Source organism: Poecile atricapillus, chromosome Z (genome assembly GCF_030490865.1).
Source record: "Poecile atricapillus isolate bPoeAtr1 chromosome Z, bPoeAtr1.hap1, whole genome shotgun sequence".
NCBI lineage: Eukaryota > Metazoa > Chordata > Aves > Passeriformes > Paridae > Poecile > Poecile atricapillus.
The window spans coordinates 143,546,930-143,570,976 of record NC_081289.1 but is presented as its reverse complement, the minus strand read 5'-3'; the positions used below and the strand labels follow the sequence as shown (position 1 = coordinate 143,570,976).

Sequence of the window (24,047 nt, the reverse complement as noted above, 5' to 3'; positions counted from 1 at the left end):
GAGACACTACTGTGCTAAATACTTCTTGCTCCCAGTGTTATCTAGACAGATAGGAAATTGGGATGTTCAGCAATAAATACAGCACCTCCAACCACTCTCATTCAGAAACAGCAATAAAGATATCTATCTTTTATATAAGAGCCCAATAGTCAAAATAACCCCCAAAGAAATGAGGGACAGCCACATTCAAATCGGAACAGTTTGGGTTGTAAGGGACCTCTAAGGGTCATATAGTCCAACACTAACATGGGCAGGGACACCTTCCACCAGACCAAGTTGCTCCAAGCCCTGCCTGAGCTGATCTTGAACACTTCTAGGGATGAGGCATCTACCACCTCTGAGCAACCTGAATGCCTGATCACTGATTAAAAATGTTAGTAAAATTACTTTCTTAGGCAATTTCAGTCCACTTTGAGCAAATTGCAGTACCAGAGAGGTAAGAATTCGCTTCAGATCATCTGTGCATTTGCAGGGATGACAATCACTCACGGAAATATCTCTTTGGGAGGCTCTTCCCGAGCAGCCCCTCCTCTCCCACGCTAAAGGACGAAAGGTGTCTGATCCTTATGCTGCACGCTTGGAGAGTGGCAGCAGGCTGAGGAAAGTTGTGTCAAAGAGGAGAGTCCATGGTCGTGCTGGTTGCACTTGGATAAAGCTGTTTCTCTCCAAAACGAGACCCCTGCCCTCAGTGTCCTGTGGGCTTTACCTGGTTTACGTCCCAGCCCCGGTTCTAAAGACACGTTCGGCCTTCTCAGCGCCAGCTATGGATGCTGCAGGAGGTCTCGCCTCCGCGGACGAATGCACAACACTCCCATTTCAACACGGGTACAACCACACCCGGTCAGCTCCCTCACGGTGTCGCTAGGGTCGGCCGAGGGGACGCCACGGCGCGCTCCCCTCAGGGCGCGATACCCTCAGGGCGCAATGCCCTCAGGGCGCTGTGGCTGTGGTGCCCGCGGTGCCCGCGATGCTCTCAGGGCGCGATGCCCTCAGGGCGCGAAGCCCTCAGGGCGCTGTGGCTGCGGTGTCCGCACTCCCCTCAGGGCGCGATGCCGTCAGGGCGCGATACCCTCAGGGCGCAATGCCCTCAGGGCGCTGTGGCTGCGGTGCCCGCGGTGCCCGCGATACCCTCAGGGCGCGATGCCCTCAGGGCGCGGTGTCCGCGCTCCCCTCAGGGCGCGATACCCTCAGGGCGCGATACCCTCAGGGCGCAATGCCCTCAGGGCGCTGTGGCCGCGGTGCCCTCAGGGCGCCGTACCCACACTCCCCTCAGCCGGACCCCGCCCGGCCGACCCGTCCCGCGCTGCCCCGCGCTCTCCGCGCGGCGCTTCCTTCCGGGCGGCAGCACCGCCCCGGCGGCAGCGATGGAGCGCGGCGCGGCGGGGTCGCTGCCCCTCAGCCGCCTGGCCGGGCCGCTGCTCCGCAGGCTCAGCGAGCTGCTGGACCGCGCGGCGCCCGGCAAGGGCTGGCGGGAGCTGGCGCAGCGAGCGGGGAGCCGCGGCACGGTGCGGCTGAGGTGAGCGCGGCGGCGCGGGCAGCGGTGGGGGTTTATCTCTCTCTCTGTAATCCCGTAAAACACTGAAAGTCCACTTGATAAGTGAAGGTATCACCACATACTGAAGGTATCTCGCCCCCAGGCTTGCGTGGCACTGTGATTTAATGAAGGAAACGTTGATGAATCTTTTTAGTGGGAATATGTATTTCCTTTAGACAGCTGTCGTTATTTCCTTATTTGTGTTGACTGAATCCGCTGTGATTGAAAGTGCGTGATGACAACACTGAAATTGAAACTCTAAAGGTCAGACGCAATTAACTACGCTGCACAGTCGGTGCGTTAGGCTGGGCTCCAGCAGTCACTTGTTTACACCTTTAAAATCAGTCTTCCTGTACTTTGAAGTTAAGAGTCTGACTCATCCTCTACAGCTTCTGAATTAGGCTCATGGAAATTAAAGGTGCTGTACTACTTTTTCTGCTGAGACTTTAAAAGTGAAAAATAGGTTTCCTAATGCATTTGCTGAGAATTGTGAGATATATGCATCTCTTGTACCATCCAGCTCACTAATACGAGTTTCTGTTTGTGGAGGTGTCACTGAGTAACCTCTGATCTCCTGAAACTTGAAGGAAATGGTGCAGATATGTCCAAATCAGCCAGGAATTTCCCATATCTATTGTTAAAAATATTTTTATTTATCTACAAGTGATTGTTAACCCAGGTCTTTTCTGAGAAAGAAGTATTAAGAAGGTCTATGCCATATCTTTCTCCCATTATTCCATAGCCCTCTGGATTTGGAGCAGTGTTCCCTCCAGGTGCTGGAGCCAGAAGGCAGTCCCAGCTGGAGTCTCCTGAAGCTGCTGGGGGATCGAGGCTGCACTGTGGTGGAGCTGGCAGAGTCCTTGCAGGCCCTGGAGCACACAGAGGCCCTCCAGTGTCTCAGCCATTCAGGTCAGTTCTGGGCTGTGTTTTCACTACAGCCCTGGTTTTCAGACTGGAAACACTCAATGTAACACTCTACAGGAACTAAAAACATCTTTAGTGCTTGAATTCTGGTAGTTGGGATCCAGATGATTACCAAGGTAATTGGCTCATCTGATTCTGAGGTTAAAAGTAAGCCAAGCCTTCACACAGTGTTGTAGCAGACTTAGACTTGGCTGCATGGGTGTGCTGGGTGTTGTCATTCTGTCTGCTGACTGGGGTTTGGTGTCTCTGGGTGATGCCTATGGACCTGAGATGGACAGACAGGTAGTGCTGCCAGCACCTGGGTCTGGAGGTGCCAGTAACTTACCCCAAGTGAAAGGGAAGGGTCCAGTTAAGGCAATTCTGGTACATGCAGGATTCAGCCCAGCTTGCTCACTGGGCAGATAAACTAATTTAGGAGAGAACTAGATTATTTTCTGCTAACACATGGACTTGATGATCCTTGTGGATCCCTTGAAGCTCAGCATATTCTGTGATTCAGTGTGGTTGTTCACAAAGTCTAGGAAGTGGGGCAGCACAAGGAGATACACAAGTAGGACCATGTAATAGCAAGTGCTATTTGCTGTAGTACAAAACCAGAACCCTCTCTTAGGTCCTTCTTCTTCAGGACAGGATGAAATGCAGCCTCCTGGGAAATGATAAAAGCTTCTCTTTGAATGGGAAGTGGAAATGAGACCTGCAGGCTCCTTGCCATGCTGAAAGCTGTCCTCTTCTTTGGACAGTGTGTGAAAAGAAGCCATGGGCTGAGAACCAGTTAGGACAATGTTGGGATTTTTCAAGTGTATTGTAGCAATGCTTTTCACTCTTCCATCAAGTGAAAGCGTTTCCCAATGTTGTCAGCTAACGATCTAACAATTAGATTATAGGTAAGATTACAAATACTGAATTTGCATGATGTGTTTCAAAGTCTGGTAAGCACAGATGCCACTTTGCCATCTTCAAAGGTAACACTTATGCTCTGCATTTTCCAGGGAAAACGGAAGAAATATTTATTTGTCTTTGTAATCAATCACAAAACTGAGCTGGAACGTTTTCCTTTTTGAACCATTAAATTCCATGGTATATACAGGAAGTGACTGTAGTGCTGAAAAAAAAACTAGGAAAAGAAATGAAACTGTGAAGAAGTATGGATCAGATTTCTTAGAACTTGTTTGGAATGCCTCTGACAAATGCAAAATGCTTATCTTCTAGTGAATTTTTCTAATCTACGTTCTTAAGAGCTGTTTGTGATGCAAATTGGGAGAAATTAAAAACAAAAAGTAGAAGTTTTTAACAAGTCTTAATTATTCTGTCCTTTAAATTGAAGTAATATAATTACTTTTTGTATTGGTTAATGTTAGAGGACTGTGATGCTCAAAAACTACTTAACACAGTTTAACTGCAGAATGCAGCAGAGGTGGTGTTAAATAAGGAACTGAGTTAGTGATCTCCAGTGCTAGGTGTAGAAGGAAGTGATTTTGGAGTAAGGAGGGCAGGGAATTTCAAAGTGCTGCAGCTCTTTTTAGAGCAGCTGCTGGTGTGTTCCACTCCTTCCGAGTAATCCTGTGTGTGGAGACAGCTGATAGAACCCACCGTCCTGCCAGGCAAGGTTATGTGATTTTCAAATGCCACGTGCTCTCTATTTCAGGCTTTTGTCTCCATGTTCTGGTCTAGTTGTACCATCCAGAGCAAAGAATGCTTCGAATAATGATTTTTAAACTTTCTGTTCTGCAGTTGACTTCCCCTCCTTCTTCTGATGACCTTGACTATACCAGTGGATCTGTTTTTGAGACCACCCTGTAACAAAATCTGGAATGGTTTAGGTTAAGAAAATAAATGCATCATATCAGGGTGGTGTCAGAGTTGCTATTCTGGCAGTTAAGATTTGAAGTGGAAAATTTTACCTTCCAGAAACCCCCGCCCTGTGTTCTGCAGGAGTCAGAGGCATAAAGCTGAAACCAAGGATTCAGCTCATAAGAATGCATAAGAAATAGCAGGAAAGCACTCTATTGGACTTAAACTCTGACTGCTTTGACTCCCTCTGGGCTGAGCCTTAATCCAAACAGCTCAAAGAAATTGTTGGGAGTGAGAAAACACTTAAAACTGGGAATATCTTTCCAAAAAGGGACCTGTGATACCATGAGACATATTATTTCCTTTAAAATTAAAATATCTGAATTATTTACTTTGAATCTTTTATGAGCTCCATCGAGTACTGCTCGTTTGAGCATGGATTTTGTGTAGTGGAAGACAATTTTGAATGTCTTAAAATATATAACTAATTGGAACTGTGTGTATACACAGTATAAACAAATTATTTTCAAGTGTATTTAATGACAGAAATGTTCTTTGCTTCAAGGGCAATTTAAATGAAAATATAAATTACGGACTTGTATTTCTTAATAACTTTGTGTAAATTCTTAATAACTATGTGTAAATTCTGTCTTAAAGGTATAAAGATTGTTGTCCAGCCAGACTCTCAAGCAGTGCTCTCTGGTCAGGTTGTCAAGTTATGCTGCTGGGCAATGGGACACCCATTTGTGCACTACCAGTGGTTCAAGCAGGAAAAAGAGGTAAGAGTTCATAGAGCATGCAGGCTTTTTAAATAGTGAGAATAACATAATGATTTTGGATCATCCTTTTTTTGAGGCTCTTATTCACAATGAGAGAAGATTGATGTAAATACTCAGAAAACCAAAATTAGAAATGCTGGATAATGATCCTACAAACATGCTAAAACAAAACGGTGATTCCTTATATTCACACCACTTCATTCCTGGGGACTATGAATGTGGAATGAGGCAGAAAGGAAGCTGTAAGTTCAGTTGTCTCAGCCTACCAGTAAGTTTAGAGTAAGTGAAGGAGTTGAGGATGGTGTTATGGACTTGGAAATAAAAATTATAATGCTTGGTCCTGGTTTAGATTAAACCAATCGAAATTGAAGTATTTTTGGTTCACCTGTGATGCAGGTTCCCCATGGTAATTCTCCAGAGCTGGTTTTGAGTCCAGTGAGCGTAAAGGATTCTGGCTTTTACATCTGCCGAGTGAACAGTGAATCTTCTTTCATGTTCAGTCGGTGGGCACGCCTTGAAGTTTGTGAGCTTCAGAATACGTCTCATGGTGAGTGGCAAAAATGCCTTCTGAAAGTGCCTCCCTGCTTCCTCAAGGCACTTGGGTCCCTGTTGCTGTGCTTATGTTGTCTCACACTCCTTTTTCTTGTTACTTCCTTTTCATTTTTTAAGGGCACTTAATGGGTTTGCCTGAAAACAAGTTGTGCATTTGTAATCAGCCTCAGCCACAAAACCTGACAGTGGGGGATGCTTTGGTCCTAGAATGTGGAGCTGTTGGAAACCCAATTCCTCATTACCAGTGGTTTAGAAATGGATTTCCTTTGGCAAATGGGAGCAAAAATGTCTACACAGTAAGTTACTGTAATAGGCCACACTTGGGAGCTAATGTTAACTACCTTGAGCTTACCCCGGAAAGTTCCTGTGAAGAAAATGATTTCTCCAGAACCTTGATAATTTCTGAAGAAGTGCTTGCGTGAAGTGCTGTTTTTAGTTTCTTTACTCTTTCTTGCCTGTGGGGCTTGGATTCAAGTATTAAATACCTGATGCAGGTATTTTTTGAAGGCCTGTTGGGGTGATTGTGATGATGCTTGCATAGGTAACTTACGTGGATGTGGGACATCAAGGAACATACTGGTGTCATGTATTCAATGACCGAGAGGATGAAGACAGCAAGAAAGTAGAAGTCATTATAGGTAAGGAGTTTTTCTATATCATACAGATCAGCTCCTTTGTCCATTTCTTCCACGTGACTAAAATTTATTTTTGAAGCTTTCAGTAGTAAGCCAAGCACATGCATTCTATATTTTCAGTGTATCCGTTTGTTAAAACACCAGTGCTTGTGTCCAGCAAATGGAATTTTATACCTTTGGGTTTTTACGGCGTAGAAATGCTATCCCTTTTTGGCCCTGCCAGCATGTATGTGGCTTGTTAGCAGATTGCAAGCTGATTTATGCTTTTTGACAACTAAAAACCATTTTAACCCTTGCTGGGGACATGAACTCTGTTACCTGGAGTCCTTCAGCAATCAGGAGAGGTGAGATTGTTCATTTCAGGTAGAATGAATGAACATGTTTCAGTGCATGTGTATTTGCAGTGAACTGAAGAGGAGCAGGTCTGTTTGTATAGCTTTCAGATGTATCTGGCAATAGTATTGTGTAATTTCCTAACCTATGAAACACCCTAGTTTACTACTCCTGAGTTTCAGGAGTCATTACTTTCCAGTGTTATGGCCAGTGCAGATTTACACTGCTGTAAAGTGAGCCAGATTGCAGAACAGCTTGTCAGTGCCCTGTGTCTTCCACCTTGTGTGCTAACTCATAACTAGAGCTCATCTTCCAATTTTTTCCCCCTCCTTACAACACAAGGAAGGAGAGCTGTGGCAGTGGAGTGCACAGAAGGTAATGTAAACCTCTAGTTGTGAATCAGTTTTAAAAATCAGTGATGGGGATGACAGGTTGTTGAGTGTGTTGCTAAAAGGCATGTGTGGGTTGAGAGCTTGGGTTTAAAACACTGATGGAGCACTGATGGATGATGCAACAGTCCTTCTGCATGTGCTTCTCTCTTCTTTGCCTCATGATCATCTGACATCATGATCTAGTTCACACAGGAGAAAAAACAGGCTATTTTCTTCTTTTGTGGTATTCAAATGAATATAAAGATGTTGAGATTTCTTTGGTGGGGCTCAGGAGGCAACATCCTAGCAAGAAAATCAGAAAATCCTGAGATGTTCAGGAGCCTGGGTGATCTTAGAGAGCTGGCTAGAGCTAGTTCCAATGTCAGCACCGTGTCTGCAGAAGTGTTTCTAGCAACTTCCTTAGGATGTTTTCTGTTCTCCTTTGCATTGTTGCAACAGGGAGGAAGAAGTGTATTGTGACCTTTAACGTTGGTACCGTCCCTTTACTACTGAGTATCTCACTCTGCAATATTCACAGCACAGGGGATTGTGCACAGCGGTGCACAATGCTCCAGGAGAGCACTGGTGCTTCAGAGATGTTAGTTCTTTTCCCTGCTTTCCAGTGTTCTCAGAATAAAGAGGCGAGACCCCTGCTAGCTTAGAATGTTTGAAAATTGTGTCTGAAGTCTTTCTGAACATACATGGCTTCCCAAAATCAGATCTTTCGCTCAGGATGTTGCTTTTTCAGCAGCCCTTCAAACATCTGTTCTCCAGTGGGATGATTCTGGTACCTTGTTCCTTTTTTCTTCAACCTACTTGCATGCCTGTGAGATTGAAGTGCCATAATTGTCCCCCCGTTTGTTTTTACATCTACTGTACTGCAATGCTGTGTCTAGCACAGCTTAATGTATTGCTATAGGATTTTCTCTTCTCTATGTGGAATAAACACATAAGGTTTGATTTGCAGAAATGCAAAGCCAAAAGTATTTTAGAAAGGTAGTTTGTTTCCTATGTTCAGCTTTGTTTAATAATGGCATGACACATTTTTACTAATAAAAGGGTTTCTGCTTCTTGTTTAAACTATTATTTTATTGGTGTTTTTCTTCACAGAAGATTTAAGTGATCTTCAGGAATCAGGTAAGTGATAAGTTTTGAAAAACTTTAATTTTGCATTTTCACTTTGTGAACTTTAACTAGTCACTGAAGGCTTGCTGGGTTGCAATATGAACTTTACAGTATTTGGATGTATCTGTAACTTAGGATTGAATAGGAGCTGGTATCACCTTAAGAGCAGCACAGCTTTCTTCTTCCAAGAGATTTAACTTGAAGCCTATAGAGAATCATAGGAGTGCTGTTTCATCTAAGGCTGCACATGTACTTGAACAGATACAAAGCAAGTAAATCTTTCTTATCTGTGGTTTCTTGGGACTCTGAGTTTTAGCACATTGCTGCTTTCTCTGATAATTAAGGTGAAAAAGATGTGAGGTATCTGGCTATCACTCTTATGTTGAACGGCATATTTCTTACGGTCATGTTGCAGTCAGCCAGTGTGATATGAAGCCTGTTACGTGTTTATTGTGGAAACGTACATCCATAGTGTTGCCCTAGAGGGGATTATCCCTCATACAGTTTTCATAAAACCTCAACTCCCAAAGATAGTTTCCTGGGTTAGATATCAAATACGTTTATGTTTGCCCAGCCTGTTTCAATCACTGAAGGGCTTCTCTGTCATACTGTGTCATGTTATCCAGGTGACCACTTTGGCACACTGCTTACTGTTTCTCTTGGCACAGCATTGGCTCTGCCACCCCTCTGTGAAATACAAAATGTGGATGCTAAATGCAAGCAGCAAGCAGGGAGCACAGTGTCTGTAGAAAAGCAAGTCGCATAACTTTCTCAGACTAGCCTAAGAAAGTTGCCTGGGAAATCATAAGGAGGAATCAAAATAATCCTTAGAGACACAAGACAGCCTTGCAGGTGTTGTTTGTCAGTTTCTTGTTTTCTTGCAAGAGAAGGTTGAGGGGTGGTGTACCCCACTGACCAACGATGGTGATGTGTTAGTTCACTGACCAATAAGGGTTTTACCTTTCTGGACCTTTGCGTACTTCGTCTATAAAAGAAGATCTGGGGTAATAAACCTTGCTCTCCTGTTCAACTCACAAGAGAGTTTGTGTCGTTAATACCTTGCCGTTCCTGATATAGTGTGAAACAAAATAAAATCATTTTCGCATCCAGATTGGAATCCCTGCTAAGCATCCCCCACCTTGCATGTCTGCATTTTGTTTGGAGAGGATGAACTGTTCTGTTGTCACTGAAAGTGCCAGTGTGCCATTTGTAAGATTTAGCATCTATTCTTTCTTAATCTGTAGAACTAGCTATTCACATCCTGTCAGGTTGTTTGCTGGAAGAGGGTGAAGGAAATCATCTAAACAAAAACAACAATATCAACAAAACACCCCCAAACCCCACCAAAACAAAAATGCTTTTTCTTGCATTAAATTATCAAAGTGTTAGACAAAGCAGTGCCACTAGACTGGCTGTGGGGAAGATGCAGTTCATTTTCTGTAGTCACTGACACACTGTTCTTTTCTTCTGTTTCAAGCAGACCCACAAGAAGAATCAAGTCATAGACCTGTGGGTAAGTAGCTTTGTACTGAAATGACTGTATGTATTTGACATCTAGGAAGCAAATTCTGCTGCTTCTGAGTATTGCTACTACTGACACTGCCAGTGCAAGACCTGCAGGGAAAATAGGGAGCTCCAGGGAGGGAGATCTGTGGGTATTCGTGTATTCCTTTTAGAAAGCTTGCTTGCCCTTTTAGGAGTAAACTGCGCTGAGGGCACCAGTATTTTTAGTGACCCTGTGAAGCATCTGCACCTTCTCATCTGTTTCAGTTCACTGCTTCAGATTCCTGTGGCCAGGCCTTAGCCAGTGTGTCACTCCATTCCTTTGAACACTTGGAGGCAGTGGTATTGGGATAATGTGATAGAAAGGATTGCTGCCCTGTCTGCTGAGGAAATGCTGTCATTGCAAGCTCAGCTCTCCCTGTTCCATCATGTGGATGCTTTGATGCTGAGCTGAAGCTCATAAAGAGATGGATAGCACATGTGATACGAAGAATTGTTGCTAGGTTTTTTAATCACATTCTTAAATTTGCTGTGTAGATTTGAGTGGTCAGGCATGTCCTGTTGATACTAAATGAGATGGAAAGGTTGTTGGCCTCTGTCAGAATTTTATGGCTCTTTCAGGTTTATCATTGTGAGAGGGAGTGTAAGTGCTCCTCTCTCATTAGGTAAGTTTTCTTCTTCAGGCTGAAAAGAGAGTTGAGCTGTGTTGTTGATGTGGGATGACTTGTAAAATCACATAAAATATTGTGCCTGAAGTGAGATTGGATAGTTTTTTTCACTTTGGAAAACCTTAAATGTGAAGGTGTTGAATCCATAATATATAAATATATAAATGTGACTTTTTTTTTTTTTCCTCTGTGTCCTGGCAGCCACAGACAAGGTGGCTCTGTTAATAGGAAACATGAGCTACTGGAATCATCCCCAGCTCAAGGCTCCAATGGTAGATGTCTATGAATTGACCAGTTTGCTAAGGCAGCTGGATTTCAAAGTCGTTTCTTTGCTGGATCTTACTGAGTCTGAGATGCGAAATGCAGTGGATGAATTTTTACTTCTCCTGGACAAAGGAGTTTATGGTAAGGACATGTAAAATCCCTTCTGAAGTAGGTCAGTTTTGTATGTATCAAGCAGAGAACATCTGGTATTTGTCTCTGCTAAACAAACTTCAGGGTAAATATGATGTATGTAGAATGGGAAGAATAAATTAAAGGCACCCACCAGCATATCCTCTGACTTTGGTTAAAATGTTATTTTTCCTTTACTTTTAGAACAGATCAAATGATTGAACTTGATTTCTCAACCACTCCTAAAACTGCAGTGCAGGCTTTTATTTTGTTTGATAGTACTGATAGTACTTTGCTTGCCTAGATTTGATTTTGGGAGACAAAGCACAAGACAGAAGTGGGGGAGAGCATGATGGAATTGCTGCAGTGAGCAAAAGCGTTGCATGGCAAAGGCCAAGAGTGATCTGGTTTGGAGTGTAAGAAAAGTTCTTACATTTTCCACTGACTGCCACTATTTTGTCATTTTACGAAAATTGTATAGAAAAATCCAGAATTTTTTTAGGACAGAGAGCAAAAAGTTTTCCCACGTCCCTATTTAATAAATTGCAGATTTCCTGTAGTAAAAGTCCATTTGAGAAAAGATTATTTGATCCCTTTTTGGAACACAAGGTCAGCTTATTTCTTTGCATGACTTTTTTTACGGGTGTGTTACCTGATGCTCAGTCTGTGCAGAACTGCCTGCTCTGACATTTGGGCATTTATATCTGAGCCAAAACCTGCCTGACACGAAGCCTCAGTCTGGCAGGAACATGAGGCTTTTGAGAGCAGTTTGCTTTTATTATTGCCTGGGAAATAGATGGGCTTATCTGTTTGGGTGAGCTTTGAGATTTTTGCACCTTCTCAATTTTTCTCTGTAGTTGTGGACATGAATGTAGCAAATAAAGTACTGAAAGGCTTTAATGAATTTCTCAGCAGCACCATATGAAAGCTCTTACATAGCATATTTTTGCAATTGTACTTTTCCAGCCAGTTCATATAAAAGGTAAGCAGAACAGTTTTTTAGTGGTGTTTGGCAATAACTACTTCAGTTTAAATGATCACTTTGTACTTTTTGCATAGTGGCTATTAATGGCTTAAAGCCTATAAAAGATGCTGTCAGTGCACAAGAAGGTAATGATTTATTGCCTTTTCTAGTGGGCATAGCTTCAAATAGAAGAGGCATAGTGACTACTGCTGTTTAGTCCCTGCTACATATAAACCTGATGGCACTAGGTTGTGTAATTCTGGCTTACTGCCAGGAAAGTGGCATTTCAGATGGTGGTCCTTAAGAGCAGGAGTAGTAAACAAAGTGATGATGATTGTCTCCTCTGCTGTCTTAGTCTGTGCTGTTCTAAATGTAGGTTGCAATTAACACTGTATTCCACACAGGGTAAAAGCATAGACCCATGTGCTTGAAAGGCTAAAAATAATTAGGCTGCTTTCTTTTTAAATGAGAGGGACTGAGGGAGGGAGGCGGATATCACTTAAATGCTGACGTCTCTGAGGAACATGAGCCTACTTAAAATTGTTGTGTGTGAGTCTCCGTTGAGGCCCTCCAAACATGTTTACTCCACTTACCCCAGGTATGTGCAGATTTATTTCTGATCTTGAGCTCAGCATATTAACTTTTGCAGGTACTTGGCACACAGCACAGTCATCTGCCAAGGACAGAAAAGGAATGTAGTCAGTCAGTCCAATTACTTACAGAGTATATGCTCAGATACATAGAATGTCAACCCTGATTTAGGTCCAGATCCAAAATCTGGAAATCACATTGAGACTTTCCTTTTAACTTAGGGCCTGACACAAGGTCATGCAGTTGCACTTCATACCATTTTTAGCTTTCTTGAAACTCTCCAGGTTCAGGTATCCTTCATATTTTCATATCTTGTAGCTGTATGTAGGGAAAAGGCGCAAACATCTAGCATGGCCACCTCCACAAGCTAATTTAACAGTAGATCATCTTAGTTTGTTAGGGTGAGGCTTATTTTGGGTTTTCTGTGAATGTGCCAGTGTTGTAGTGACTTAAATTTCTCAGCAAATTCTAGTAAGAATAACAACATAAAAATATCGTATCTCCAGCCAGCATAAATTGTCAGATTTCTGTTGACTTTTATTCAGCTAAGCACTATATTCTAATTGCAGATCTGACCCATAGACTGCTTTGACTAGATAAATAAAAATTCTTTTTAAAATATTAAATTCTCATCATTAAGGAAAACCAGCCTGGGAATAGGCAATAGGAAAATTCAATTAAATCGTACAAGCCTCTGGTAGCTGCATTTTATGGCAGTAGAGATTATGGATTCTAAAAGCATCTAATAGTCATGTAAATTTATATGACTTTAATATTGGACATTTTTATTCATAGAAGAAAAATCTAGGTTCTAGCTTGCAATTCCCTTTCTTAGGGTTGAGAAAAACTTTCTTTAATTCCCTGATCAGGTTGTTTTTTTTCTACAAAAGTATTGCATGTTTTATTGAAGATTCTAAATGTTAAAATGTTGTAGACTGTTTTGTAGTGACACATGAGGGACATGATGGCAGGATAATAATTTCTGGCTAGGTAAGCATGCAAAGAGTTTGTTTGTTTAGTAGACCCAGAAGAGTCATGAGTCTGTAACTAGGAGATATAGCTGCAATCAACTGAACATGAGCTGTTGGTAGTTTAGTAATGGGGATGTGCTCTGGAGTCCTACCAAGCTCTTCAGCTTTTTATTTTTTTTGTCTATAAACTGCAGACTTACTGCTGCTCAGAGCTTTGTAATCGCACATGTGGAGAAGATGTTTTACAGTTGGCACATTTCCTTGTTCCTATCTGTGAGTTACACATCACACGTAACAGACTCCTTTAGAGGTCACAGCTACTTAGAGCATTTTAAGAGTATTTAACTTAATGTGTTTATGGAAATGTCTAACTGATTCTATTGCATGTGTGATTTTTGTGCTTCTTTTAATTTACTGTGTTAGTGTATTGATGTTAATGTAGCTTGGAGTGGCTTCAGTGAGCTCCCTGGCCCACAGTCAGCACTGTGCATGACAGTTTTGACCCACTGAAATGGACAGAAGTCTCTGATGCACTGCTCACTGTCACACCTGTTTTGAACTCAGGTTTGTTATACTATGCTGGTCATGGCTATGAAAACTATGGGAACAGTTTCATGGTTCCTGTTGATGCTCCGAATCCCTACTGCTCAGCAAACTGCCTGTGCGTGCAGAACATCCTGCGGCTGATGCAGGAGAAGCAGACGGGACTCAACGTGTTCCTGCTGGATATGTGTCGCAAAAGGTATCTCCTGCATTCCTGCATGGTGAGAGCTGTCCTCAGCTCTTTGGGATCTTCACAGAAAGCTGTGCTTCCTGCTGATCAGAAGTCTTTAGGCTGAGAATTCACTGTACTGCAAAGTTCATGGTTCTGAGAGTTCATAGCCTGCACCTGAATGCTTTAGCATCAGTAGGATTTCACCCACAGACTTCTGCCTGTGGCCTTGGATAGGGATGTGAACCTGGTGGTTAGGCTTTGTCCTCATGGGTACATAACCTGCCTCCTGATTTCAATGACATTTATTTCTTTTTTGCTGTTGTTTTTCTGAATATTATAAACAGACTCAGATAAAAGTGAAATTGGGCATCTGAAAGAAGAAACAGGACCCTTTCCCCTGGGATCATTATCCATCTTCATTACAGGGAGGAAGGAGAATCCCTGTGATCAAAGGCACATTAACCTAGCAGAAGGGCTCAGTTGAAGTGCTTATTTTAGAACTCTTGAGAGCCATGGATTTTGCTTCTGTATTGAGGATGTTGTAGCTTTATTTAGAGGTTAAAAACCAACTGATTTATGGGATTTTTCTACACAAAGTACTATGTTCTTTCCATGTTGAGAAACTATTATGATCAATTAAACTTGTAATTGAAATCAGCTCTTCAGTCAGCACTTCTGGCAGTTGGTCTCTGAGGAATGTTTCATAACAGAAAATTGCTGGTGCTTTAGTAACTGTGGAGCCTCTAAACTTCTCTGCGAATGAAATGCCCAGGACCCAATTCAGCTTCGCAATCTGCTGTCCAAATAGAAAATCCTTCAATGTAAGCCTCATACTAATGCCACCATATTTGGTGGGGAAAAGAAAAATTAAGAAAAAAACCACACCATTTTTGAAATAACCTAGTATGGGTGGATATTAGAATTGTGTTTTGGAGAGATTGCAGCCAAACTCTACTGGTTACTACAGCATGCCCTTCTCTGGGTAAAGCATGGTGCCTCTGTCTTTACACTGCCCTCAGGCAGAGTGCTGATGGTGCTGACTTTGTGTTTGAGCAGTCAGGATTCATTCCAGACTTCCAGTAGGAGTGAAACAAATTACTCGTTCTGAACTCTGCACTTCCTCATATTTTGAATTTGTTGCCATTATTAGTTCTAAAATTATTATTTTATTTTCTTGTGTTTCCATTTATTACAGAAATGAATATGATGACACAGTTCTTATCTTGGATGCTCTGAAGGTTACGGCCAACATTGTTTTTGGATACGCAACGTAAGGAAGTTCTTCTGTGCCACAGAAATGACTGAGATTGTATAGCAGTTCTTCTTCAGAACTGTGCTGTGGGCCCGTAACCTTGGTCGCTTTTCAAGTGCAAAAGCTGCTGAATAGAAGTAGTCAGGAGCTTTACTAAAGTCATCTATAATATATTGAAGCTCCTCATATGAGCAGTTCAATGAACAGGTCTAGTCTGTGATGTCATTTTAAGACATTTTAAGACTTCCATCAGCTGCTTGCAAGGGAATACAAAGAGCAGATTGGCCTGGGACACAATCTGGTTTTCAAATTGTAGGGTTTCTTTCCCCATTCCCAATAGAAATTTATTCTTAATCATGCAGGTTTTTCAGGTTTTTTTCCTTGTCCAATGCTGATGGTCTCACAGGTGCCAAGGAGCAGAAGCTTTTGAAATCCAGCAGTTGGGGTTGGCCAATGGAATCTTCATGAAGTTCTTGAAGGACCGTTTGTTAGAAGACAAGAAGGTCACTGTTCTGCTTGATGAGATTGCAGAAGGTGAACTCCAGCTTACTGCACTAACAGTCTCCTCAGTCTGCATTACTGAAAACAACTTTGCTTCCATGTCCTTCCTCTCATGGTGAATTTGTTACACTACTTAAATCTCTTTCTTGTGTTTTGTTCAAATAGGTGCTACTGGGCAGCATATTAACAACATTCCTGATGCTAAGCTTCTTTAATAGCATTCAATTTTATACTCTCCTCTTCAGTGAATATTATTTGTTCCAAGTGTTTTTCTATATGGAGCTTTGAATTGTCCATCCACAAACTCCTCTGTCCTGTGGTGCCAGCTGCTTGTGGTAGTCCAGTCGTTTGCATGTTCATTTAGGCAATTAACATAATCCTACTTGCCTCAGAGTGCTATAGCAATGATAATGATTTGTTCTCTAAGTGCAGTACAAAGGGCAATGCACTGTGTTAATTTGCCTGGTTCAGTGATTGTATTTTTGAGTTGATGGGAGAAGTACTAAAGTGAAAAGTGTGGAGGGAAAGCCCACTGCTTCTGTGCAAACACCTGCTCCAAGCACAGAACAGTGTCAGACTGGTGTGTGTACGTGAATCAGCCCCAGCTCTGCCCTGGGTTCAGCAGCCTGGGGCAGCTGCAGGTTGCAGAGCTTTGTGTTCTCTTCAAGAGGACAGGGAAAGACTGACAGGCAGCGTGACCAGCAGTGCTGTCACAGCACTGCTGTGAGTATTCCCAGATGTTGGTGTCAGGGAGTACACAGGTGCTGTGCAGACAGTGCCAGAGGAATGTTCCCATTGAGTGTTCCATGGAAACAGCCCCTGTGGAAAAGTCTGCAGCCTGCTGGCACCGTGGTTCTTGCTGTGCCTTTGCCACAAGAGTGCAGTGCTGGCTCATGGTCAGCTTGGTGGCCACCAGGTCCTCGAGGTCCTTCCCTGCAGAGCTGTGTCCCAGTGAGTCAGGCCCTTTGTGGACCTGTGCAAGGGATTATTCCTGCCTGGGAGCAGAACTTGGTGTTTCCTGTTACTGGACTTCATGATTTCCAATTCCACAGCCTGTCCAGGACCCTCTAAAGAGCAGTACGGTCTTGGGGGTATCAGGCACTCCTCTCAGTTTTTAATCATCTGCAAACTTGCCAAGTTTTGTACTCTGTTAAATAATCAATATTGGGTCCTTGTATCTAAACCTAAAATATTCCCCTTGCCCCCATTCCTTTAGAATAATCTCCTCCAATGGAATTACTCACATTCTTGAAATTAGTCACTCTAATTAGGACCTTAGCCAGTCAGAGCTGTGATGCTGCTGGGACTGGCTCTGAGGAGCAGGGGACAATGTTGGCCAGGCCACGTACAACCCGTCAGGGCTCTGCAGAGCTGCTTTGGCCTTCAGGGAAGGAAGTGCTGAGCAAGGAATACTTGTAAATAACTGCAGCTATTGTTGATGGATGTGCTGGCTCTGGCATAACCACAGCAACCACACATTGTGGGAAAGTACATAATTCAGTTGGAATTGTGGCAGCATTGATTTTTAAAGAACCTCCCTGCATCTTGTTTTTAGATATGGGCAAGTGTCCCCTTACCAAAGGCAAGCAAGCCCTGGAGATCCGCAGCAGCTTGTCAGAGAAAAGGGCATTAACTGATCCTGTTCAACAGAGCACATCTTCTGCAGAGTCCCTGGCACGGAACCTGCAGTGGGCCAAAGCTCATGGTACAGTACAGTCTGCTTTTAGATGATCCTACTGCCATGATGGGAGAAGAGAAAGCATGTACTATTGAAATGGAAGAAATTCAAGGTTGTAGCTACATTTTCATTACTGTGTTCAGTTACAAGTTTTTGTTCTGGGGTTTACCCCTACATGAGATAGTAATGAATAAGGTGACATGTAGAATTCATGTATATTCAGTGTATTTAAGAGCACTCAGACACTGGAGGGGACACTTATGCGTTGTCTCCTTCTGGGACAGGCTCACAGTACTGCGTGTCTAGCAGTGACATTTGTAAGATGTCGTCGATCTCATTCTAAAGTCGTCACCTAAAACAGCCAGGTCAACTGTGTGGTAAATGTGCATGATGAGAAGAAGTCTTCAATACAGACAACTAAGAAAAATAAGACTGAGATGCGTTCCAGGCTTCCTAGCCTTTTAAGAAGGGCAGTGGAGTTTAAGACCTTTTTACCTTTTTCACCTGAACTTGTTAGAGTACATCTTCAAATTTCTTTCACAGTTGGGGCAGAGGGTCAGGGATGGCATTTCTAAGACCACTTGTCATATAGGAACACTCTTTCAGAGATGGAGATGTTTATTTGTGATACCAAGCACTTAATTCTTGTTTGTTGAATGATTGGGAAAAAAAGCAGCAATCGCTAAGTTTCTATTTAGACTGTAACAATATGTTATTTATTGGCAGAGCTTCCAGAAAGTATGTCCCTTGAATTCCAGTGTGGTGTTCAGATTCAGCTGGGGTTTGCAGCTGAGTTCTCCAATGTCATGATAATCTATACAAGGATAGTTACGAAGCCCCCTGAAATCACAGCTTGCAGAGCCCACATCACAGACTTCCCACTCGTAAGTGCTTCCTGCTGCTGTCTCGTGATCTTGCTCCACTGAAGTTGAAAATTTTCTGCTCCACCCATATCAAGCTGCATCTTGTATAATAAAATGTATAATAAAATGGGTCTAAAGTGCTGCAACTGCTCAGACTGAAAGAAATACTATTTTATGATCTACAAATTCTATATAATCAATTAAGCTTGTTTTTTTTCTTGAAACAGGACTTGGATGTAGATCCTAAAGAGGCCAATAAAGGAACTCCTGAGGAAACTGGAAGCTATTTAGTAGCAAAGGACCTTCCCAAACACTGTCTCTACACTAGGCTGAGTTCACTGCAAAAACTAAGGGTTAGTATATACTACTCATTACAAGTTTGCCCAGATAATGGACACTATTCATGTTGCTTTGCAGTTCTGTTGAGGCAGCTGTGTATTGTTAGTGTAGTAAGTTCTTTGGAGGGAAAGAATGGATAATAACACAGCTCAGTAACTTTAATTTCAGCTGAAAAGTAAAAGGCAGGGAATTGATGCATATGCAGTCCTGATACCAGCATGCAAGGCCCCTTTTATTTTCCAAGCCCATGCTGAACTTGGCCAAGATGGTTATTTTTGGGCAGATCACCTATTGCATACTCTGAGAGTGTTCCTATGCTTTTTAGGAAGAACATGACCCGAAGCAGAGATGCCTCATACAAAGTCATTAGTAGGAGATGAAAGTGTGTATTATCAGCCTGTGCTCCTGGGCACACTGTTTTTGAAAGGTTCTCACTTCAGCAGACTGGGACACTGCTAAGTGTCTCTGTATCTTAGTGTCATGAACAGCTGTGCCAGACACAGCCTGGCATCTCTTCTTCTACCTCTCTTTTGGCAGTTGAGGTAACACAGGTGCCTCTGGGAACATAGACTGTTCAGTGAACAAGTAGGGACCAAAAGAGGTCCTCAGGAAACAAGGCCTGCCCACTGTGTGTCTCTTGCTCCTAAAAAGGCCACTCTGCATCTCCAGGAGACCAGAGCCTCTCTAAGGGTTTCTTGTAGTGTTTATTTGGAGAGGAAATATAACTTTTTCTCTCCCCCTTTTTCCACTTTTACAGGAACATTTAATCTTCACTGTTTGCTTGCACTATGAGTATTCAGGAATAGAAGATACAATGGATGAAAGAAAGAAAATTAATGTTGGAAAGCCCCTTATTGCAAAATTAGGTCTTCACCATAGGTTCAAAACCAAGAACTGTCCCCAGACCTGTTGCATGCCTGGTTATCCTTTTCATAATCCAGTAGAATCAAGTCCAGAGGCAGCTGAATACTACATCCCTAGTCATTGCCAACCCAATTCCTGTCCAGATGTTTACCATCCAAACTGTGCTTGCTCTACCAGCATCACACAACCAGAGGCATGTTCCTGCAATGGAACTTCCAGGATATTGGCTTCAAGACATGAAGTACAGCATTATTCACCCACTATGGAAAAGAGTAATGTACCAGTAGAGACCACTGATGATACTGTTGAACTGGAATTCTTCCTCTCTGACAGCCTTAGCTTCTCTGAACAGCAGTAGCTGGGATGTGTTTGGAGTAGACCAGAGTGGCACCCTTGAACAGAGGAGCCTCCACACTGCCTCTCCATCTTCTGGGGTTTGGAGACTTCCAGACAAGGCCCTGGAGAGTCTAGAGTAGGTGCTGGAAATGAGGATGGGAGGAAAATTTTTTATATCCTAAGAGACAAAACTGGACCAGTAGATTTAGGAATGAAAAAATGCATAAATTTTTTTTCCCCACCTAGTACTTGTTTGTGATACAGGGAAAAATCTGAACTGCTCAGAATTTCCTATTCTGTTCTTTGGCCATTGTGTGTTAGGATCGGTCACTGATGTTCGAGTGGCTTGGATGTAGCCAAAAAGCAGCTCTGACTGCATTCTCCTCTCTGATTGTCAGATGTCCAGTGTCTGGCAGCATCTGAGATGTATAAGATCTGTGCAAGGAACCCAAAACCTGAAGAGCCAGCAAACTGACATCACTTTTGTTTTTAAGAGAATTTCAGATTATCAGAGAGAGCAAAGTCACAGAATCATACTGTGCTGGATTGTTTTTATTATGATTTTTTTTTTTTTCTTTTACATAACACTCATTTTTGCTGATCTGATATTTGTTTTTTCATCTTCTGGAAGAACACTAACTGGAAAGATGAGCGCAAGTGCCTGCTCATAGCAAGCAAGGTATTGCGTAGTCAGTCTTGCAGACATGCTGAGGGCTAAAACAAGGATAATAAGAAAAGTTATCTTTTATTAGGTCTTTCAATGTCTTGATGCTTTGAAAATGCAAAAATATTGGGGTGTGAGGAAACTAAAATCAAAGGGAGTTTTCAAACAGGACAGTAGCCTCTCCTGCACTGGTAATATTGAGAAGAAGGATTGCTTTCATTAAGATCCCCATCATAAAAACAAAATAAGTGAATGTTATTGAGGCAGACAAGCCAGTTTCAAACTCCAGTGGAGAGTGCTGCGATGTGGTGGCCCGGCTGGATGGGCACCAAGGGATGTCCTGGTGAGGCCATAAAATTTTTGAGGTGGGAATGTTAATGCATCTTGAACTAGATCTGGTGATCCTCAAGTTGCTCTGTGCTGAAAGGTGGATACAGGTACATGGATATAGCTATTTCCAGGATGACAACCATGCTTAAAGTAATCTGTACATGAGCTTGAATTTCTGTTTTCCTTCTGCAGGGTTTTAAATAGTGCCATAGCTATTAATGAATGAGATGTACCTTCATTAACGATTCTGTGCAGTTGACTTCTAAATCAGATTATGGTTTGAGACATGGTCTAGGACTGTAATACTTAGCTAATACTTTGTCAGTTTCCTAATTTGTATAAAAGCTTATTCTTTTTCCTTACTGTGTAATAAATCGTTATCCACAGAATTATGTATCTGTGCATATGTAGTTGCTATATTCTTCCATTCCTTCCAGCCTTAAAAAGCCCAAAACTTTATTGAAACAAAACATGTAATGAAAGAATTTCCTTAACAGAAAAGAAGGGGAAATCTGAATCATGAGCTTCAGCTCAAGATTCACAGATCTGGGCCCGGGCTGATGCCCTTGCTCCTCAAATCTCAACTCTTGCCTCTTGAGAGGTGCAGAGGCATTTGATCTTTAATAGGTACCCTTGGACATATTTGTTTATGCATATACGTACTTCTGTGTGTGTGAATTGTTTTAAATCCCCTATGGGAAGTATAGTATGGAAATTGCCATCTTAGATCTGGAATTAAATTCCTGCTGTGCATACAGGAATTGAATCATTTCACAAATGTTACATTAGTCAGCAGTTAGGTGCTGCTAAATCCTTCAGGCATAAACCCCTGCCCAAGTCTGAACCCTATGACTCAGCAGCAGGGTCTCCCTTAGCTTTTGGCATCCATGGTGCCTGTGTAAATCACTCTACATTGATTCTAGACAGATTTTCCTCTGTGTCCATCATCCATGCAGCAGTTACCAGTGTGAACCCTGCCATTCAACCTCATCACCCTTTTGCACATTTACATTAAACCTGCTTTTGCTAATACCTTTAACAGAGGTTCTCTAAGTGACCTAAACCACTCAGATTTGTCCAAATCATTTGACAGAAGCCTGCCTGTGGCAGTAGAGTGTGTGGAGGAAAACTTTATCTTTCTGAGCCCTCCTTAAAAAGAGAATGGTGATGGAAAGGCATTTTCTCACTGCAGCACTGTCTGTAGGAATTGTTCTAACTGTTTTAATCATTAGCGTTCAGAATGAGATACTCTGGTTCTTCAGCGCAAGCTGCAAGCAGCATCCATTTCCTTTGGCCCAGGTCTAGGAAAGCACTTAAAAAGTTCAACACACATAAATTAACATTTCAATTTCAGTGAAATTGGTGGGATTAAAAAACATGCCTAAACCTAGGCAGTTGTTACAGCTCTCTTTGGTTTGTGGCTCCCTTTCTAAATAGAAGCCTCAGGGTTTGTTTTTTTCCTACAGTGAGATTGTTTGCAGATAATTATCTTTTGCTGAAGTATCTGGTAGGCTAAATTACTTTGCCCTCTGCTTTAGCATTGCTTTATGATTTTGTATCATTTAAGTGTTTGTTACCTGGCTTGGATATTGAATAGGTTTAGAAGAAAGGTTTAAGATAATCCAAATAATCATAGGCTTCTCTGGCAAAAGAAGGGTTCTTGTGCTTCAGAAAGGCCAAGACATTCCCTTCCACTGTCCCTTATCACACTGCAGTAAAGGTGGGAGTGCATTTACTTTCTGTACTTCCACAGAGCTCTGCAGGCTGACTCCTCTTGTTATCCTGAGAGTCCTGAAACTGCCTCTGGCTTCAGAAGACCATCTGCACCATGGAACTCTTCAGTAGATTTCAGGGCTGGTGTTGCTGTCTCTGTAGTTATTGCCTTGGTTCGTGCATCAACTACTTCTCCTCATTCTGTCAGCTAATTAGTAACTTTGGCAGCTCTCACATGCAGTAAGCTCTCGGGCTATGTTCACCTTGACATAAATTCCTCACTGCTGTAATGCGAGTATGTTTCAGTGTTACTTCTTCCTTGCATAGAATTTTAATTCAGGCAGAGTAAGATCTGCTCACGTTTTAGAGTGTAGCATTTTGAGCTACAAGTTTTTGCTGGGAATTGGAGATAGGTTTAAAGTATCAGGTGAAGGCTGGGAATTTCAGGGAGTTTGGTTTGTTGGGTTTTCTTTAGAGACTGATCATTTAGTAATTGCAATAGTCTAGGAAAGGAGCGAGGACACCTCCATGTTGTGGCAATTAGGCAGTTACTAATTTCTAAGGTATTGCTGCAGCAATTTAGTCATTCCAGGCTTATTTTAAGAGCTAATGAGAAGAAATGTTGTCTCCCATCGCTACTGTTGGCACGCAGTGAGCAGGAGCCCCGGATCCCTGTGGGGGTGTGTTACCACAGCGACCAGCTTCCACATCTGCAGGGATGTGGGAGGAAGCGACCAGGCCTTCCCCATCTGCCCTTCAGATAGAATCTGCTGGCACCCTGCTTTCAGCTTTCAAAGTCACTTGCAATTAGGATGAAAAGTCTTCAACCTGTTATGCAAATTACTTCACTACCCATAAGATCAAGTAGCTTTCAGATGCTTCCTGGACTCTCTGATGACTTAACGTGGTGGTTATGATTTATTTCATCTCTCTAAACACAAGCCAGCTCTGCTTTCCAACATCTTGTAAGAAGAGGGATATTGACTATGCATGGTAGGACAGCACAAGTCACAGACTCACTGAATATGCAGAGTTGGAAGGGACCCACAAGGATCACGGAGACCAACTCCTGGCCCTGCCTGGCCATCCCCAAGAGTCACACCCTGTGCCTGAGAGCATTGTCCAAACGCTCCTGGAGCTCTGGCAGCCTTGGGACTGACTGTTACCATTCCCTGGGGAGCCTGGGTAGTGTTCTACCACCCTCTGGGGGAAGAACCTTTTTCTAATATCTAACATAAGCCTAACCTAAACCTCCCCTGCCACGACTTCAGGCCGTTCCCTTGGGTCCTGTCAGTGGTCGCCACAGCAAAGAGATCAGTGCCTACAGAGGTCAGCACCTCTTCTGTGGGTTATCATCAGGCAGCCTGTCAGGAACTGCTCAGATTATTCCCTTCTGAAAGGGCTGTTTATCAGAGCTGTAGGTGTTTAAAGTGGTGCTAGGAGTCTTCTCTGTTCACATCCTGTCAGTGCCTGCCAGCTCTTTTCCTCTCTTTCCTCTTCTGCTGAATGCCAGTAGCATGCAGGAGATCTGCCCCGCCAGGATCGGGATTGGTCCAGAAATTTTTCAGGACTGCTTTGAGATATTCATAACATACCAAATCCAGTATTTTTTTGTCTGTAAGAAGCATAACAGTCTTTTAGGAAGCTACAGAATCACT

The 24,047-nt window shown here is 42.7% G+C and overlaps 1 protein-coding gene across 5 annotated transcripts; it reads left to right on the top strand.

Annotated features, from left to right (window-relative positions):
• Positions 1-1,345: 1,345 nt before the first annotated feature.
• Positions 1,346-22,816, top strand: LOC131592611 (mucosa-associated lymphoid tissue lymphoma translocation protein 1-like). Of its 5 annotated transcripts, none has more exons than XM_058864226.1 (17): positions 1,346-1,516; positions 2,277-2,443; positions 4,907-5,028; positions 5,425-5,575; positions 5,698-5,876; positions 6,122-6,218; positions 6,891-6,923; positions 8,030-8,056; positions 9,522-9,557; positions 10,417-10,620; positions 13,699-13,876; positions 15,045-15,119; positions 15,508-15,635; positions 17,158-17,307; positions 18,007-18,164; positions 18,371-18,496; positions 22,430-22,816. In XM_058864226.1, exons 1-17 carry the CDS (start codon positions 1,365-1,367, stop codon positions 22,442-22,444), a joined length of 1,998 nt encoding a protein of 665 aa, XP_058720209.1. In that variant the 5' UTR covers positions 1,346-1,364; the 3' UTR covers positions 22,445-22,816. The 5 variants fall into 5 exon arrangements, with proteins under 5 accessions (XP_058720209.1, XP_058720206.1, XP_058720205.1 ...); XM_058864223.1 differs by lacking the exon at positions 22,430-22,816 and adding an exon at positions 19,240-22,417 and having other exon boundaries at positions 9,525-9,557; XM_058864222.1 differs by lacking the exon at positions 22,430-22,816 and adding an exon at positions 19,240-22,417.
• Positions 22,817-24,047: the final 1,231 nt, after the last annotated feature.

What these genes read in the sequence shown, in the direction of transcription:
- LOC131592611 (XM_058864222.1), top strand. Translation starts at nt 1,365, where the DNA reads ATGGAGCGCGGCGCGGCGGGGTCGCTGCCCCTCAGCCGCCTGGCCGGG. An exon ending in AAGTGATCTTCAGGAATCAG is followed by an intron (nt 8,057 to 9,521) that starts GTAAGTGATAAG and finishes TTCTGTTTCAAG; the next exon opens with CAGACCCACAAGAAGAATCA. An exon ending in GTTCACTGCAAAAACTAAGG is followed by an intron (nt 18,497 to 19,239) that starts GTTAGTATATAC and finishes CCACTTTTACAG; the next exon opens with GAACATTTAATCTTCACTGT.